This window comes from Denticeps clupeoides, chromosome 5, assembly GCF_900700375.1.
Source record: "Denticeps clupeoides chromosome 5, fDenClu1.1, whole genome shotgun sequence".
Taxonomy (NCBI): Eukaryota; Metazoa; Chordata; class Actinopteri; order Clupeiformes; family Denticipitidae; genus Denticeps; species Denticeps clupeoides.
This window is the reverse complement of record NC_041711.1, coordinates 25,070,459-25,089,219: the sequence shown is the minus strand read 5'-3', so window position 1 is coordinate 25,089,219 and position 18,761 is coordinate 25,070,459. Positions and strand designations below refer to the sequence as shown.

The window sequence follows — 18,761 nt, the reverse complement described above, 5'->3', positions numbered from 1 at the left end:
CGGGCTGCCCGGCTGCTCGAGTTATGCGACATCCGACCGAGTCCCTCCAGCGCGTCCTTTTAAAGCCGCTTTTCGCACGTTTCGTCTCATTTTTCGGCCTCGCTGCACGGGTGCCTTAGGATAAGAGAACTTTCGAGTCGTCTGGCCTTTGCTGTGTAACTTTCTTAATCCGCAGAACTCGAGCTGAACACAAAATGCGTGTTGGACATGGAGGAAAACCAAACTATCCTGCGCCCCCCGCCCTCCAACACGAAAGGGGAAAACAGGTAAAAAGAAAAAAAAAAAAAAACACTTTTAATAACTTAGCGTTTGCGGTTTCGTCTGGTTTCTTCTTTCTTTTTTTTTTGCACTTTGGTGACGGTGTTTTGGCCGAAATGACAGCACCGTGCGCTGTATTTACATGCTAGGCTGAAAACAACGCTTCGTGAAACATCTGTTTTAGGTTCAGCCCGGACACCGAGGACTCCTGCTCGTTTATTCCCGTCGTGAAGGATCTCTGCACGTTCGTGTCCTTCTGTGCTGTGAACTTCTAGAAAAAACCACTTGTTGTGGCAGCACGCGTGACCTTTGACTTCTGATCGATTAAGCACTTGATGGTAGCATCACGTTGCATCACCCACTGTGGGTCTTTAGTGAAACCCTTGGCCTGAAGTTAATTTGTTTGATGGACGTATGAGAAAATGCACTTGGCGCGCTGAGCCATGTGCATCAGCAGCCAAATGGAATCATTAGACAGAGAGAGAGAGATATGCGTATATGCGTATCTCTCTCTCTCTCTCTCTCTCTCTCTCTCTCTCTCTCTCTCTCTCTCTCTCTCTCTCTCGCTCTCTCTCGCTCTCTCTCTCTCTCTCTCTCTTGCAGTGGGTTTTTTTTTCCCCACTGCGTTTGCTTTGCACCACAAGGAACTGGGTCTTGTGATGCCTGTTGACTCGCACCCGCACGGTGGGATCGCTGGAGGCGTTTCCCGGGCAGGAGCCGAGTGGCATTAGGGCGGCGTTAGTGGATGCCAGGGCAGTTGTACGCCGAGAGGGAGGGACCTTCTGGCATTTCACAAAAAGCCACTGGCCTGAAGTGAAGGGCAGACTGAATGATTGCTCCTGGTCCCCTGCGGTACCGCAGTACTCCTTCTACACTTTACACGGGTTGTGGCATATTTTACCTCCTGAAAATGGTAATGGACTTGTGTCTGGAACCTTTAAGTGAAGCATACAATTTCATTGATGCGCTTGTTAGCTAATTAGGTTGGCGACAGGGTGTGTAACGCTGCAGAAATGCTTTCACTGATGGAAGGAGCGATCACAAAGTAATTTTGTTCCAGCTCAGTTTATACAGTACAGTTCATAGCTCACTGCCAACTATTTAGCAAATCAATTACACCCTCTTTACATTGTCCCAGAAGGACACACTCGCCTATGAACCAGAAGACCCAGGTTCACATCCCACTTACTACCAACGCATCCCTGAGCAGGACACTTAACCCTAAGTTGCTCCAGGGGGACTGTCCCTGTAACTACTGATTGTAAGTCGCTCTGGATAAGGGCGTCTGATAAATGCTCTAAATGTAAATGTACGGCCTGTGTGCATTCAGACCCGTAACTGGATGGTGTTAAACGGCCAGCATGCAGCTTTTTTCACCGCACTGTTAAGGTGCTTTGATCGAGTACATTTTGGATTATAAAGTTGCGTTGAAAGGGTCGTGTATTTCTGCTCCACTCTGCCTATTTGGTAACGTTAAATAAGTCCCGTGGCTCGTGCCAGGCAGTGAAAAGACCTGCACAGGCCTCATTAGCGTCTGCTAGTGTTTCGTCTCCCTGCTCATGATTCACAGGAGCACGGGGAAGGGGGATTAATTGAGAGAACCCCCACCCTCCTCACTTTTTTTTTTTTTTTTTGGTTACATACTAATTATAGAGGCATTTTACGTAACTCCTCAGATCTGTAGTGATCTGAAGAAAGCAGATATCCCGTCTCTCCCCTGAGGCTGGAACACCTGCTCTCGTGAGCTTGATCAATGTCAGATTTTACAGGCTGCCTGTCAACATCGCGATGGCTGCTGGGCGGAATCATGGGAAGCCATCACACCTCCCAGCAGACAGACAGACATCCCTGTGGCCATTCATTCTTTTGATATTAAGCGTAGAATATCATAGTTATCTAGCTGTGGTTTCAGAACGCAATTGAAATGCTTGGTATTCTGACACTACTAGTCTACTTAAATTTAACAGTTGTATGTTGATGAACCAGCCAATAAAATCATATTACAGAATGTAATAACAAATAATTAGCCAACACTGTTATCCTGACTGCTCTTTACCAAAGTAATGGTAGATAAATAATCAATAGCTATTTTCTTAAAATAATCTCAACTCAGTACAGTGTTTATAGAACAGCACTATTCGCCCAGTATTACACCTTTTTTACTACCTTATTAAGGGTGCAACAGAGTGCTGATAATTAAATAGGTCTGTGTGTGGATTCTGTTTCTACGCCCTTATTACCTTGTTATAGATTATAATAGTGAAATAAACACTAACGGCATAAAGCAGCTGACCTTTATCATCGCTTTAGTACATTGAGTTCTGTTAAAGGTAAGCATTACAGAGAGGGTTTAATGCTACAAGCTAACTGCAATTTTCTTTAGCTACTCCCCAACTCACCATTGCAGTCCCTACATGCAGACTTTTTCATCACTGAACGTTGATGGCCATGTCTTTGTGTTTCAGTCAAGATGTCAGCAATTTGTCTATGACAAGGCTTCTATTGTCTGCAGTGAGACATCAGTGCCACATATCGAGTCTCACTTAATCCATTCAGCTGACTCAGCAGATGGGGCCTGACTCAGGGCATTAGAAACATCGATGAGCACCACAGACTGGCTAACCTCAAAGCCAAACATCAACCTTTTCTGATTATTCTGGTACTTAGCACCATAGCGCTTAAAACCAGCTCTTGCTGGGTCAGCACTTTCTGCCGCCTCCTTGGCCTACTATTTTGAGGCTGAATAAATTGCCTACTACCTCTGCCTGTGTGTCCCTGCGGAGTGCCAATAGCTGCCCGGATCAGATTCAGAGCGCTTGTTGTGACTCCCTGGGACACCAGAGGAATGCCAGGGCCTATATGCAGACACAGCTCTGCTGTGCCACAGCCTGTCCCATCCTAGCTTACTATCCATATCTTACTCCATACCTGTCCTTACTTTGAAATCATTGTGGCACAATAAATGGAATGAATCAGTTGCAGTCCTTTGTCACTGAACTTTAAGACATTGTCTTTGGAAGACAGACACCTGTCTTTTCTGGTGAGTTACCAGTGCAAAACGTACAGCTCCACCACAGTTCCTGGAGGAATGTCATTTATAGGACTTATGCTGTAAAAACTTCATGACGTAATGTTGGAGCACTTGAGGATGAAGGTGTAGTTTAGATGTAGATTAACATGATATGCAACACATTCATTTCATGGTTTGTAATCTCTGGCTGGGTACAAATGAAATTCATTATCACATTTTGGATGATAAAAATAAGGCCTAATTTGATCTAAGAAAATGTATAGCAACTATTGATAAACATTATAAAAAAATCAATAATAAATTAGCTCAGAATCATGGGTGTTCAGACATTATTATTATAGCATTTTGCTTAGCTCATGACTTCCCCGCTCCTCTGGCCAGGGAATGTCTGCATTATTAGAAAATTTGAGCTGTTGTGCCTGCTGTGGCTTTCCAAAACATCCCACAATGAGCTGTTGAGTGAATTCATTCGTAATCCTTTCCTAGCGGCTGGTAATTCACAGTGTTTTCTAACCACTCACATTTCATCACCCAGTTTTTACAGACTAAGTCACATTCATCTCCGTTACGGGAGAAGAAAGGTGACTGCAGGCCCACGGCAATGGGCTTGGGTTTCTGTGCCGGGTTGTTTGCAGCATTAGGGCCCACATTGTCTCGTCTCATCTTACTTCTGTCTGTCCGTGTGGCATAAGAGACCTGATTTGAAATGAGAATCTGGGAAAGCAGTTTTGTTCTCAAGTTGTGGTCTAATGCCTTTAGCAAATTTTCCGGGGAGAGGGGTAGAGGTGGGTGTAGGTGTAGGTGTCCACCTGGGGCTGTGTCTTGAGCAGAACAGGATTCGTGATATGAAACTGACTTAATGTGCTACAAAATAACACAAAAAATACACTATTATATGCTCTTACCCTCCTGTAGAACAAGTGGACATGAAACAGCAATTTTAATATCAGTATGGAACACTGTAATTACCAGTACTGCTAAACTGGAACAGATCATGCGAAAAGACCTGCTCCGATTTGCTAGTGAAAGTAGTTGAAAAAAATAGAACGCGTCTCCCAGCCTGCAGCTCTGCTTTGTGGTTTGGGGCCGAGATTTCTCAGCGAAAGCTGGTCTCCATCTGATAACTGCAGCTGCATCCAGGCTTGTAATTTCCTTGCTTGTGTCTGCCGCTCTGAATCTGCCACAGATTTCCCTCTCTCGGCTTGTCTTATCTCCACGGGAAAGATTAAGCGCCTTTGACCTTCCATAATGATTGTTATGATTGGCCAGACACTGCCCAGTGAAGAGAGCGTATGAAGTTCTGCCCGACGCTTTTGTCAACTTTGGGCATTCAGCACAAGGATTATTTTCTTGTAAACATTCGCCCACGTCTTGCAGTTAAAAGTTTATATGTGGTTGCTGGGATGTGAGCTAGATCATTAGATCTTGGAGGGCCTCAGAGTTTCCTTGTGCCTCACTGGCAGCAGCCTGTGAAACTTAGGTGTCAGGGCCATTTATCCTGCATTTGCCAACAGAAAATGACGAGGGCCTGTGAACATTGGTTCCTTTGTGTGAGTAGAGGAAGGGAATAACAATGTTCGGAGCAGAGGACTCATCTGCTTTTCTCTCTTCCATTTTTTTTCATGTTCAAACACAGCACCAGCTTCCCACCATGCTTTCAAAACAAAGTTTCAGCAAATGACAATGCACCCTTGCTGAATTCCCAGCCTCTGGAATGCTTCCTTTTGTTTCAGCATTTTCTTCCCTGCACGGTGTGCAAATAATAAACCTTTCCATTCTGTAAGACGTTCTCATAGTGTTCAACTCTCTCTCTCCCACTCTCTCTTCCTCTCCTGTTGTTCATCTGCCGGAAAGAGTTGGGAGTTACTGATAAAACTCCTGTAATTTCCTGGAGTCCTGCCCCATTCCGTACTCCTGTTGTATTTATACACAAATAAACAGTTGTGGAAATTAGTATGAATAATTTTCCTTCCTGTGGGAATTTTCTTGGGAAAAGCGCCATTATTCATTATTATTGTATGTTCACTACAAAATTGTGGCACTTTACCATGCAAAGAGGTTTAATGCATTTAGGGTTGTATTTAGTGGCGAGATGGGGTTTCATTGCCTTTCTTTACTCACTATTACATTGTGGGGTCACTGCAATGGAAGATGAATTGCCTTAGTTAGTCAGGTTGAGTGTAGATGAGCTGTACCTTGTACTATGCAGTGGAAAAGAGCGGTCATGGCAGTAAGTATGTCCCCGGGAATTCTGCAGCAAGGACACCAGTTCGCAGTTAGCACATTTACATGCTTCTTGCTGGTCAAGGACTTCTGTTAATGGACAGTTTAATGACAGCAGTGCCTCTGTTTCTCAGAAACAGAATATGTTGTTTTACTTCACTTGTTTCACAAATATCTCAGTTGAATGAAAGAAGAATTTCTGTGTGTTAAAACCAGCTTATAAAATTGGTACTTCAACATGGTACTTATTTCACCTCTTCTCATTGCTATAGTATAATTTCCTTTTTAAACATTGCCATATTCTCAAATATTAAGAATTTTAATATGGCCCACATAGCCAAATGGTTATGGCAAATTATATATATATATTAGTTTTAAAGTATTCCAGTACATGCAGTATTCTCTGGTCTGAGTGCTGTCCACTGAATTCACTAAAATTCGCTCAAGTATTAAATAGAGTTAGCAGCAGCAGACCAGGGAGGGGTACACAACAATGGCAAAGAGCACTGCAATAGACCAACGTGCACCTCCAATTATCGGCAAGGTAGTGGTATGTATTGTTGAAAATTTTTTTTTGAACAGTTAAATCCTGGAATCCAGGAAATATACATGTGCAGGACGAAGGCATAGGAAGCTAGCAACAAATAGGTGTAATAACTTACACTTGAAACTTACGCTTTCATTTCTGAGTGCACTGTACAAATAGCTTGTCCAGTTCATGTGATACAACGGAAGAGCACATGCAGATTACGTACTTTTTAAAAATTTTTATCTCACAAAGAAAGTTAGAAAATGACAGAATCCTGACTCATCAGCCTACTGCTTTGTTTATTAGTTGCTAGGCGACACTAGCTGCTCCCAGGACATGCGGAAGCTCTGGAATGACGATAACCCTCAGCTTTGCATACAGACACTGTTGCTGTACCCTGTCAACTACTTTCCAAATTCTCCTCAACACAGGCAGCCATCTCACCAGCCTGCTAGAGCACAAAGTCCTTGGCCATGACTCAACCAGAATATGAAGGAGTACAATAACCCTTAACGCTGCTGCAAGGGGCCTTTGATCTGAGTCATTTTGTGGTGACTCACCCTCTTCTCCTCTGCACTGAAAAGGCCTCGCATGTCTCTAGGCTGGGTTTCCCCTTCATACCATCTCACCTCTCTGTGCACCAGAACCGACTCCCTCCCTTCAGCTAACCACAGTCATTTTACCACACTGATGTCAGTGTATGCTTTAATTTTTTTTTACTTATATTGGCGCCATGCTAGACTTGATAAGGTATTTTTGTGGTTTTTGACATTGCATTGTAGAACTTAACTGTGTCTGGTCTTATATTTTGTGCTGGGATGGGGGGCCTAAGATGTTCCTTGCCAATAAGGAGCTGCTCATTATGGATTTACTTCCCAGGGATTAAATAGATGCCTTCTAGTTTCAGGCAACTGACACTTTTATTACAAAGTGAACATCCTCACTGGCTTCTGCATTCTGTCTTCTGCATTAACTGCCTTTGTATAAAGAATCATGCATAGACATTGACAGATGGTGGAAAATATGATGATAAATTACCAGACACACATAGTATATAGTTACAGAACCAGTTGGAGACTGTCCCGTTAAGTCCAGAGCCTTAATGCTGATAGGAAATAGTCATGGTGGAATTGTCAGCTGGAGAGGAACAGTGTTGTGCAGCCTTGATCCGGGTCCTAGATGATTGATGGGTTATAAAATCTGCACAAAAGAAGTGGCAACAGATGGAATGGAACATGGTGATGTGTTGACCTCTGGCAATAACCTTTACATATGCAGATCTGAAAAAAACGAAAATGCAGTGAAAGATTTCTCATTAAAAAATGTATTAATTTGTGTGTGTGTGAACAAGTGGGTCTGATAAATTTGCTAATCTGCAGCCATTTGTTCCATAATGACCCAGTGACCTTAATCCAGTCTCACTATAAAAAGGCAATCCCCTTCAGAATGTGCTTTTTGTCTGTAGTTTGTCCAGGTCAACAAATCTTTGATTTTTTAAATTAAGTCCAGTAAGCGCTGCATACTACAGGAATTTTCCCCAGTATTTCAGAATTACATTACTGAAAAAAATGCTCGATGAGTAAAAACTGGATCAACCTTAACCCTGTGGTCAGGATGGCTGTAGCTCACATCATTTATGCCTACAAATGAGCATGGCACAGGACACATAGTATGTGAGTGTCATGTTAAATCAGAACTGCATTGTGGGAAGTGCAAAAATCTTGAGTCCCCAGAGGCACTTGAAGCCATTTGATGCTCTGGCTCCACAGTACTGAAATGAACCCGCTCTGGGCACTGCAGGAGTCTGATGGTGGCTGGCAGTTTTGTGTCATGCATGTGCACATGTGCGTAAGACTGGCCTATAAACAGTCTCCTGAAAAAAACGTTGAGCAATTTCACAGTAAAATTGATATTTACAAATTAAAAATGTATGTATACTAAGCCTTTACCTTTCTAATTTCATGTGTAATGTACAATATTATATATATGTGTGTGTGTTTGTGTAATGACAATAAATCTCTCTTGCATCGTGAATCTATAATAAATGCTTTGTTTATATTATAAATACACCAACCAGGGTCAATAGCATCTACATGAGTATGTACTGTCATCAGTGTACTTTTTCATCTGTCTTTTGAATAAGAAAATCAAATGAAGTTGATCTAATGAACTGTGGATGGAGAGAGCTTTTCAAAGAGACAGAGCCATTAAAAAAGTCATTCAAATGAGAGTTAATCTGAAAGCTTGCCTGCCAGTCTGTTTTTCAGATTCCCACTGGAGTCCTATGAGGGTACATTGGGAATACCACAGTCCCCATCTGTCACTCTAGAGACTATGTCACTGTCTGAACAGAGGGCTGTTTCTAGAACTGGATGTGGTCTAAATTAGATTATGGCAGAATCTAAGTAAATTCAGACTGGATGGAAGGTGTGTATTGAAGCTGTTAAATGGTTCATATCAAGTTTAATGACCCTTTCTGCGTTTAAGCACTTGCCATAAAGTGCTTAATTAATGCAAATTATCCAGCCATAATAACATGCTATAACCTAGCACCTGTAGGAATAGAAAGAAGATGTAGCATTACCTACCACCAAGGAATATGATAAAACATCTAAAAACTAAAAAAATAATTCTGACAAATGACTGGTATATCTATTTCATCAAGTGGTTGTTTGTCACCATGTTGTTTAGATCTTCTCAATTTAGATGTGGACATTATGAATAGTGCCTTGTCCTGGCCTAAGGGTAAGAAACTGATGGTAAAGATGAACAATGGGAGAAGCAGTTGATTTCTCAGTTCTCCACTTCTCTGTGTGTTCTTATTCGTGTGAGTAAGGAGTGTGTTGGTGAACGCACTTAAGTGGTGCAGGGGGTCTTGGGCCTGCAGGTTCTGTCAGGTCTGATTATTGAGCTGCTGCTGATTACTGGTGGCCCAGATTCTTTCAGCTACTGTAATGAGGAGGGACTCAGGACCTACCCATTCATATAAATGCATCACCAGGACTTCGCTCTGATCTCTTGTGCAGGAGCCGAGGCATTTTTGTAAAGTTGAAAAGTCTGCTTCAGGTATGAAAGGTGTTCTGACAAGTTGCATATCCATAGTTATTGCTTTTTGGCCCAAGTCTATAGATTCCCATTTATTAATATATTAATAGAAGTACTGTCACAAAATAAATGGATTTGAAATGTAAAAAGTTCTACTTGATCTACATTAAACATGCAGAAAATATAGTCTACGATATGTAGTCTTTCAGGTTACTGTGCTTCAAAGAATTGTATTACAAAAGGGTAGAAAGTCTCTGAATCGCTGCTGTATTTTTGCATGTTTTCCTGAGCCACATTCCTGGGACCAGAGTGGTGCTTTGTACTTTTGAGATAGTGTTGGCATAAATAATTGTTGGAAGGATTGCCACAACCTTTGCTGTTTTTACATACTAATTTCAATCACATTTACATCTACAGCATTTATTTATTTTACAGTCAGTTGTTACAGGGACATTCTGGAGACATTCTGGTCTTCTGGTTCATAGGCGAGTGTGTTATGTTGGATGTTGGCTACTAACATCCTGTTATAATTATAATCATAATAATACAATATTTTCCAGTCTTTTTTCACTTTTAATACACTGTAGTATCTTGCAATTTGCTGAAAGTTGTTCCACAGCTTTAAATCAGACAATTTACACCAGTCTGATTTATATCTTATTCGTGTCTGGTTGTGTTTTTAGAGCATGTGTACCTGATGACCTGTTGGTGGTAGGCAGGTTTGTCCAGGCTAGCCCATTTCCCCCACACTAACCCTCACTTAGTCCACAGGCTTTGCTTTAGTTGACATAACAGATCCAGTGGGACACTGAATCTCAATCTCTTCCTTTCCTCATGCAACACTGCCCCAATTATATAGCTGTTCACACAACGCATTGTCAGGAAATGCCACTGTGGAAGTGAATGAGTGAGACAGTGAATGAAAGGAATTTTTCAGAAGGAAAAAAAACAATGAGACTGAGGTTGTGAATGAGCCTAAGTGCGGTGAGTTGATGAGTAATGTGTTATTTTTGGTTGTTGTCACATCTCTGTACCAGCAGCATTTTCATAAATGCATTATGTTTTTTAACATCTTATTTTTAAATCATCTTCAATTAATATTTGCATTAATATATTGCAATATATTTTTCCTCTTTTCATTCCCCACATTTTCTTCTTGATGACGGACTGATCCTGCACAACCAGAAAACAGGCAAAGGTAAGGGAACGATGCTTGTGACTTCTCAAATCTTTGATCAAAGTTGGTGAAACAAATTTGGTGTGGTCTATGTATCTCTGAGGATGGTAAAGTCTGCAGATTAGTCGTGGGTTATGTGCTGGGAGAGGGTCCCCCCCATCTGGCTGGTCAGCAGGACGGGGGTTAGCGTCTGTGTGAATGTGTCTGGGTCTCCGGGATCTTGTGAGCAGCCACAAAGAGCCACAATGTGAGCAGAGATGAGCAGGGACACTGGGGGCAGTGTGTGTGCGCTGAAAGAAGCATTGTTGGAATGCACCCCTCCCGCCCTGCATGCACTGGTGGCTGTGGGGAGGCTCGGCAAGTTTAGGCCACGATGCTGTGCTGATTCTAGGCCAGAGATGCCTGCCGACTCCAGCCCATATGTATCTGGTTTTGGCAGAAATTGATCAGCAGTGAAACAGTCAGACTGATCCTGGGGGAGGAAATTGTTCCTGGATCAGATCAGCAAGATGCCATCTTCCAGGATCATTTAATACTTGTATTTTTGGATGTTCATCATACTGCTGCTCTACCGTGCTAATAGTACAAAAAATCTGAGTGAAGGCAGATATGAAAATCTGAGAGTAGATAATGATTAAAGCTACGATTGCATTGCATTTTTCATAATTACTCTAAATAGCATATATTTTTGTTGAGTGATTTAGCTAGACTAAATATAAAAAATGGAAAGAGAGATGACACTTTACCTGATCTCAGATGTTCTCAAACAGTAGAGAAAAAAAGTTGCAGTTAACATTCCATTGGAATAGCTGAGCAAGTTCATTTAGCATTGATGTGGCGGATCTATTAACAGCATTCTGACCTGAGACTAAACGGTTCCCTTCATTATTCACAGCACATTTGCGTCAAACAGTTTACAAAATGAACACAGGCTGCCCGCCGATCTTTCATGCCTGCTGGAGATCAGCTGCCATCAAAATGTGCTTGTAGCGAATAATGATTTAAAACACTGAAACACTGCATCAACATTTTCATTTGTGCCATTTGGCAGACCCCCTTATCCAGAGTGACTTACCACATGCTTTCATGTTACCATTCTGGTTTTAGATTATTTACAGTGTCTTCGGGATCAGTATTCCAATGTTCTGCAGCAGAAGGGTCAGGGTCTGACCCGCAGTACAGTGGAATTTCTGTTTTTGTGCGTATGTGTGTCGCTCTCCTCGCTGCTTTTGACAACATCGACAGAATATGAGAGAACGTCGGGAAAATGGTGCTGTCACTGTGCGGCCCCGGAGGAGTTACTATATGAAGCTGTTTATGGGACGCTGCCAGGTGCATAGCAGCGCTGGGCCTGACTCCGGTCTGTTGCTGTGGAGACAGCGGTCCGACGGAGCAGGAATCCTCACTACTCTTCCTCGGCTGATCTATGGATTCATTTTACTGCTCTCTTCACAGAGCAATATCTCTAGTCTTTGGACACACACATATACACAAACACACACAGAGCCTGACTCCAGAGCCAGGCAAGTTCCATCATGCTGAAGTATTGCTGTCTGGCCTGATCTGCTCTTGTAAGCCTGCCATTGTCTTTCAGGCTCTGTGCTGATGCTGGGAAGTGTACTGAGTCACATGCTGCAACAGGCTCTCACGATCACCTTTTCTCTGTTTTGTCTTGCTTTTTACCCTCCCATCTCACAGGTGTTTGCATTTGACCACTGTTTCTGGTCCATGGATGAATCCAACATCACCAAGTATGCCGGTGAGTCATTCCCAAGAAATGTGTTCGTGCAGCTCAGCCACAGACCGTCACTATTCACACTCTCTCTAGCATGCCCTTTATCATTTTTTTTAGTATCCAAAACACACTGCAGTATTTTTAGCCCGACCTCAAACAACCACCCCCTCCCACCCTGGTCAGCCTCATTTGAAACTCACTTCTGTAGAATAAACCTATTTATTGTGGTCACAAGACACACAGTGCCCCTCAGCAACTAATAGAATAACTACACAAAAGAATTACGAGGTGTAGGAAAATGTTCAATCCCTACAGCATAAATGAACATATCATAGGAAATGTCCTGAATATCCACCAGTTGAAAATGCTATTTGACCGCAAAAAAAAAATCTATTTTAAATGAAATCATTAGTCTGATTGTATTTCTTGTAGATACCTTGACTTAACATTCTTGTGTGCCAACTATTGCTTTAGACAACACCATTGCTCCATGCACATTGAGGGTCTGTGTGAAGGGCCCTGGGGGAAGGGGGCGCACTTAATTTAGCACAACACACAGCTGGCTGCCTCCCCAGGAGGCAACTCCAAAGATGGACGCTGTTCTGCTCAGCTGTTTTTGTGCAATCTAGTATGAACACACATTCTTCCTGTAGACAAAAGTTTTCACAGCACAGTAGGCAATAGGATTTTGTTTTGCAGGAGAGCAGAATAAACCTTTTCTTTTTTTCTGACTATAGTTCTCCTATCCTATGTGAAAACAGACAGTGTTCAGTTTGGATTTAAGGAATTTGGATTCCTCTTCGTGCATCCTCTGCACTTCTGCAGTAATCCCCACCACGCCCATCTTATCTCATTGTGTAGATAACATATTGTCTAGAGCCTGACCTCTGCTTATCTCCCCTCTCAGCTGAGTTTGTTGTGATTCAAAGTTGTGTTTGTCATGTTTTGCAGGTCAGGAGGTGGTGTTCAAGTGCCTTGGGGAGGGAATACTAGAAAATGCATTTCAAGGATACAACGCTTGCATTTTTGCTTATGGGCAGACAGGTACGGTGTATGGAAAAGTAACTTGCTACCGACCTGTTTTTTTTCATACAGCATTATCATGAATTAAAATGAAAGCCTATTCAGCATACATAGTGAAAAACACAGCTGATTCTGTTGAGCTCTGTGTAACGTCCTCTGACCGGTACACAAACAGGAAGGGTCTGTGTTTTCAGTTTCTCTCCCGAGTCGCCCAGATCCAGCAGAGCTTTTATATCAGTCCAGCTTCTTTGTCTCTAGAGAACACTTTTGGTGTACCACTTAGACCATCAACACGCATATGCTAACACTATTAGGACCTTTAGGGCTGTCAGTTGGTTACAATATTTGATTAATCTCATGGTTGAAAAAAAATATTAGAAAAAATACATTTAAACTAAAAGTTTAATAAAATATGAATGGACTATTGGAATGCAGAATTAAAATGACAAGATAACTGTTATTACTGACCGATGTCCAGTAATCCCTGGTGAGGACCCTCCTCCTCCTCAGTCTGTCAGTCTGCAAGCTGTAGCTACCAGTTTATTTGTTGCTTGTAGAGTTGTCCATTTGTCTCCGTGGAAAATATCCAGTGTGGTTTGCATTTGGTGAGGTGGAGGAGTGCTGTCGGCATCAGATGTGTACTAGAAAGTGTAGACCAGTGATTGCTTATTTCATATTGACAGGACGTACAAATCACTGTAGAGATTTGAATCTGAACTTTCCAATTACAAAACTCCTGATACACCAACCTAGGAAAACTATGAGCCATGCAGGGACATAATGATAGAATGCGTATGCGTTTACCATTAGCCCTAGTTAAAATTTATTTTAAAAAATTGCACTTCAAAACATTCACAACCATTGGCCACTTTGTTTATCTTTTGTTCACTGGGTACAGGCAAATTAACCTATACACAGCTTCTCTGACCAAAGCACAACTGCTGGCCAGATGTTATTTGGCTGTTGGACTTTTTTTTACACGTCATTGTTAATTGTGAAGAGCTCCGCATTGTGCAAAAACATTGAGCCGTCAGCTGTCCTGTGATCAGAAAAGGATTGGCGATGAGGGACAGGTTTATCTAGTAGTGTTATATGTTTGCAGATGTTTTTTGACTCTTTTGCATGCTGGGTCTGCAGGCTCTGGGAAGTCCTTCTCCATGATGGGAAATGGTGAGCAGCCCGGCCTGATCCCCCGCCTGTGCTGTGCCCTGTTTGAGAGGGTATCCAAGGAGGAGAATGAGACGCACTCCTTCAAAGTTGAGGTGTCCTATATGGAGATCTACAATGAGAAGGTCCGTGACCTTCTAGACCCCAAAGGGTAAATAACACAGACACACAGACACACATAGAAGACATATGTCATTTTTCTAGGTGTAGCTCAGTTGCAATTCTGTTCTCACTCCTCATTTGGCATGGCTGAATGACTACAGATGGAGGGCGAGTTAGATGGAGGAGAGGGATGAATGTAGCCAAGGTTTTGTGTGGCACATCTGCTCTTCTTTGTCAAACATCTTGTTGTTCTACATTATCTGTGATCTCTCAAGCCCTGTCTCTAGTTATGATCAGTCACCGCCCCCTATACTGTCTTAAATTTCCCACCCATTGCTTTGTCGTCATGGGCTGGAATGTTTTGTTCTGGGTATATTGGTGAAGACAATCCATGTCATCAAGTATTTTTAGTAGCACAGAGCAGACATTACCCCTGTAGAGGTCCATTTAATTTAATGTGTTTCAGGTTCTCTGTAGCTGAAAATCAGACGATGGTGGCAGTCATGTGTTTGAAAAAAAAAATTAACTGATTGAATAAAAACACACAGAATTAGTAAACATGTAAGATTTGTGTGTGTGAAAGAGGGAGAGGAATGAGAATGTCCAAATGTGCCCTGAACAACAACATACAGTAGTTTAGTCACTTGACATCACCAAAGTACTGTAAAATTGGTCAACACAAACTATTTTCAGTCTTGACCGTTTTTTAAAAAGTCTTTATTTTTGTGTCTTCTGCTATATAGTGGATATAAAAGTTACCACACCTGTTAAAATGCCATGTTCTAATGTTTATGCCATTTTTAATGTATTTCTGAAGTGATTTGCAACCATCTACAGCATTCATCAGATGCCCATATCCAGAGTGACTTGCAATCAGTAGTTACAGGGACAGTCCTGGAGACACTCAGGTGTCCCTGAACAAGACACTTAAGTGTATTGATCAAAGTCACAATGGTAGTAAGTGGGGTTTGAACCTGGGACCTGTGGTCTTCTGGTTTATAGGCGAGTGTGAACCCCACTAGTCTACATCACCTCAAAAGATATAACAAAGAGGCATATGTACAATGTGAGGTTAGTCATAATTTAATTAACCTGAATACACATAACACTATTAGTGCGTCCCTCCTGCCAATCATTTTTGGGGATTGCTGCATCCTCAAATGTAAAATGTTCCTCAGTTCCTGATTGTGTGTACCTGCTGTCATGTGCATAAATGTATCATTGCTGTGTCCTGTCCTGTCCTGTCTGTGTCCTGTCAGCTCGGTTTACTTATTATTAAATATTATTCTAAATGTTTTGTGAGTCATTCTCTTAAGTCCTTTCTCACGAGTCCTGCCTCATGATTCTGATATCTTAGTCTCCTTTTTCACTTTTGTATCACCTGACTGTGCTTGTACGCACGTTTTTGACATTTTTAGAAGAAATCAGAGCATGGATTTCTAAAGTACATTTTCCGTGTATCCTTTAGTAATTACGTATGGTGGTTTTGTTATGTTTCACATTGGATGCCATCAGGAAGTACTGTGGAGTCCACGTTGAAAGTGTTTCAATCGCTGTGATTTCTCTTCTGCCAGGAGCCGCCATTCTCTGAAGGTTCGAGAGCACAAAGTCCTAGGGCCTTATGTGGATGGACTGTCCCAGCTAGCGGTCACAAGTTTTGAGGTGAACTTGGTCAGCTGGCATCACCAATTTCTCAACAAGCACTGGTATCTTAGTGCCTTTTAGTTCTTCACAAATGACTGTGATCTGAGATTTAGCGCACTTGCTATTCACCTCTTTGCTCACATGTTTTGGATCTGGGTTTGGGTCTTGGCAGAGATCATTCTTAATTATTCTCTTGTAGGTCAGGCTGTCAGGGCTGATCCAAGATTCCCGCAGCAGTGTCCAAACTGCCCAGCCACTCATTTTAATCAAATGACTCAGTGTCATGCATTTCCCGTGGTTGGGTTTAGTTGTTATAGTGATGCCCTGCTGGAATTGTTGGCTACACTATTCCTAGTTGTAAAATGTGTCTGTCTGTGTGTGTGTGTGTGTGTGTGTGTGTGTGTGTGTGTGTGTGTGTGTTTGTGTGTATGCTTCTTTCTCTCTGCAGGACATTGAGTCTCTGATGTCTGAGGGGAATAAGTCTCGAACGGTGGCTGCTACTAACATGAATGAGGAGAGCAGCCGCTCACATGCTGTCTTCAGCATCATCATTACACAGACGCTGTATGACCCACAGTCTGGGGTTAGTGCTCTGCTGACTCTGGCCAATCTGGGCTCACGTATGCAAATTTGAAATTCCTGACTAGTTGCCATATGAAATCTGCATTTTATGCTGTGTTGATGTCAGCATTATCTGGATTGACAGATCTATCTTTTATAGATTACCATTACTGCCATTCAGAATCATGGGATTAAGATACAAAAAAGATTTTACATTTTGGATAATCAAATGTAAAATTCAGTTGCAGGTTTGACGGCCCGTTTAAATTACCCTGTAGTTGCAATCATAGTTTTGGAATTTCAGCAGCTCTAATAACAGTTTTAGACCAAGCAGTTCAAGCTAAGATGGAGATTTACATTGAGCGAAGGAAAATTGGCCTGGTGTTTGTGTCTGAACTGCTGTCTTAACATGTTGTGGTTTTATGTGTTTGTGCTTGTGTGTGTCAAACAGAACTCAGGTGAGAAGGTGAGTAAGATGAGTCTGGTTGACCTGGCAGGCAGTGAGCGTGTGTCTAAAACAGGCGCTGCAGGAGAGAGGCTGAAGGAGGGCAGCAATATCAACAAGTGAGTTGTGCCTGTACAGATACAAAGTGTTCAGTGATTTTTAGTAACATCATGAAAAATAGTTCCTGAATGCCATGCATGAGAATCTGTCCCTCTGCTCAGGTCTCTGACCACTCTGGGCTGTGTGATCTCAGCACTGGCAGACCAGTCTGCTGGGAAAGGGAAGAACAAATTTGTGCCTTACAGAGACTCTGTACTCACATGGCTGCTCAAGGTACGTTGGGATCCAACTATGAATGGGTCCATAGCTGTACAATAGAGATGTATCCCTTGTTTCATCCCTGTTTATTACAGGACAACCTCGGGGGGAACAGCAAAACAGCCATGATCGCCACGGTCAGCCCAGCTGCAGATAACTATGAGGAGACTCTGTCCACATTGCGCTATGCAGACCGGGCCAAGAGGATTGTCAACCACGCTGTGGTGAACGAGGACCCCAACGCCCGGATCATTCGTGAACTTAGAGAAGAGGTGGAGAAGCTGAAAGTGCAGTTGTCCCAGGCTGAGGTAACAAAATATTTTTGTTACCATGGAAATACCATAACCATGGAATTGTATTTTTGGGAGTACTGTGAGATTTCAGTGCTCATTTAATTATGTAGCCCAAATGTAGATGTTTGTGTGTGTGTGTGTTAGTCTCTGAAAGCCCCAGAGCTTAAGGAAAAACTTCAGGAGTCAGAGAAACTTATCCAGGAGATGACAGTCACCTGGGAGGAGAAACTCAGGAAGACAGAGGAAATTGCACAGGTATGGCACATGCACACAGCTGCCCGGACTAGTTGAGAGGAAATCTCATGAATGGAAATCACATCTCATTCATTTTACTTATAAGTGAAGTTTGTGACTGTGAGATGTAGACATGTGAAGCTTTACTGGTCTCAGAATTTGATTATGATTATCAATGCCTCAATATCAATGCATCACGATGCGTCCCATGTATTTTCTACATGGTCACATGATGCTTTCAAATACAAGACTTAACGTCTCGTACAGCTGTGTGGACACTTTGATTTGCTACAATGAGCAGAAAAATGGTCTGTGTTCAGTCCGCACTCCCCTGACGCCACAAACGCCAGGAAACTGCCTGGTTCAGACATCCGTGGTGTCAGGTAAGCGTGGACTGATCACAGACCGTTTATCTGCTCACTTTTAGACCAGTAAGATGATAATTTTGTGTTGTAGATCTCTGGATCACTCAGAGAAAGATCAACTTTTCCTCCAATCCACTTGGATTCCATTGGCCATGCGAAAAATACGTGAAACTACCCGGAGCGGTGCTGTACTCAGATCAGGCTGCCTTAGTCACTACCAGCACTACTTTTTAACTAGAATTTTATACCGTCACCAACACTTCTATTGAGATGCAGTTCCTTTTATTTATCATGGTGATTCACCTCAGTGCTGATGATAGGAGTCTACATTCCACCCAGCGGTAATGCAAAGGAGGCGCTCTGTGTGTTATGGTCTATTCGGACACACCTGTGTTAATTTGTGTCGGGTCACATTTTAGTCTGATCACCCTGCACATACAGACATGAGTACATGCGATATAAAATGGTCTGGTGATGGACACTCATGGACAGATGCACTTGAACTTCCCTTTTCATTGGGTTGTAAGAATTTTGCTGTGCGTTTCAGGATTTGTCAGGACACCAGGCTGTCTGTGTTGACATATAACCAACAGATGCCACTTCAGATGAGC

The 18,761-nt window shown here is 42.4% G+C and overlaps 1 protein-coding gene across 5 annotated transcripts in view; it reads left to right on the top strand.

Annotated features, from left to right (window-relative positions):
• kif13a (kinesin family member 13A) overlaps positions 1-18,761 on the top strand; it is a 38,651-nt gene that overhangs the window by 420 nt on the left and 19,470 nt on the right. For all 5 annotated transcript variants that reach the window (XM_028979529.1, XM_028979527.1, XM_028979528.1 and 2 more), the window contains exons 2-12: positions 176-266; positions 10,272-10,284; positions 11,962-12,022; positions 12,950-13,042; positions 14,159-14,339; positions 15,865-15,952; positions 16,383-16,517; positions 16,947-17,059; positions 17,162-17,273; positions 17,354-17,566; positions 17,696-17,806. In XM_028979529.1, coding sequence (XP_028835362.1) covers positions 176-266; positions 10,272-10,284; positions 11,962-12,022; positions 12,950-13,042; positions 14,159-14,339; positions 15,865-15,952; positions 16,383-16,517; positions 16,947-17,059; positions 17,162-17,273; positions 17,354-17,566; positions 17,696-17,806 — 1,211 coding nt within the window. The remainder of the gene's footprint in view (positions 1-175; positions 267-10,271; positions 10,285-11,961; positions 12,023-12,949; positions 13,043-14,158; positions 14,340-15,864; positions 15,953-16,382; positions 16,518-16,946; positions 17,060-17,161; positions 17,274-17,353; positions 17,567-17,695; positions 17,807-18,761) is intronic.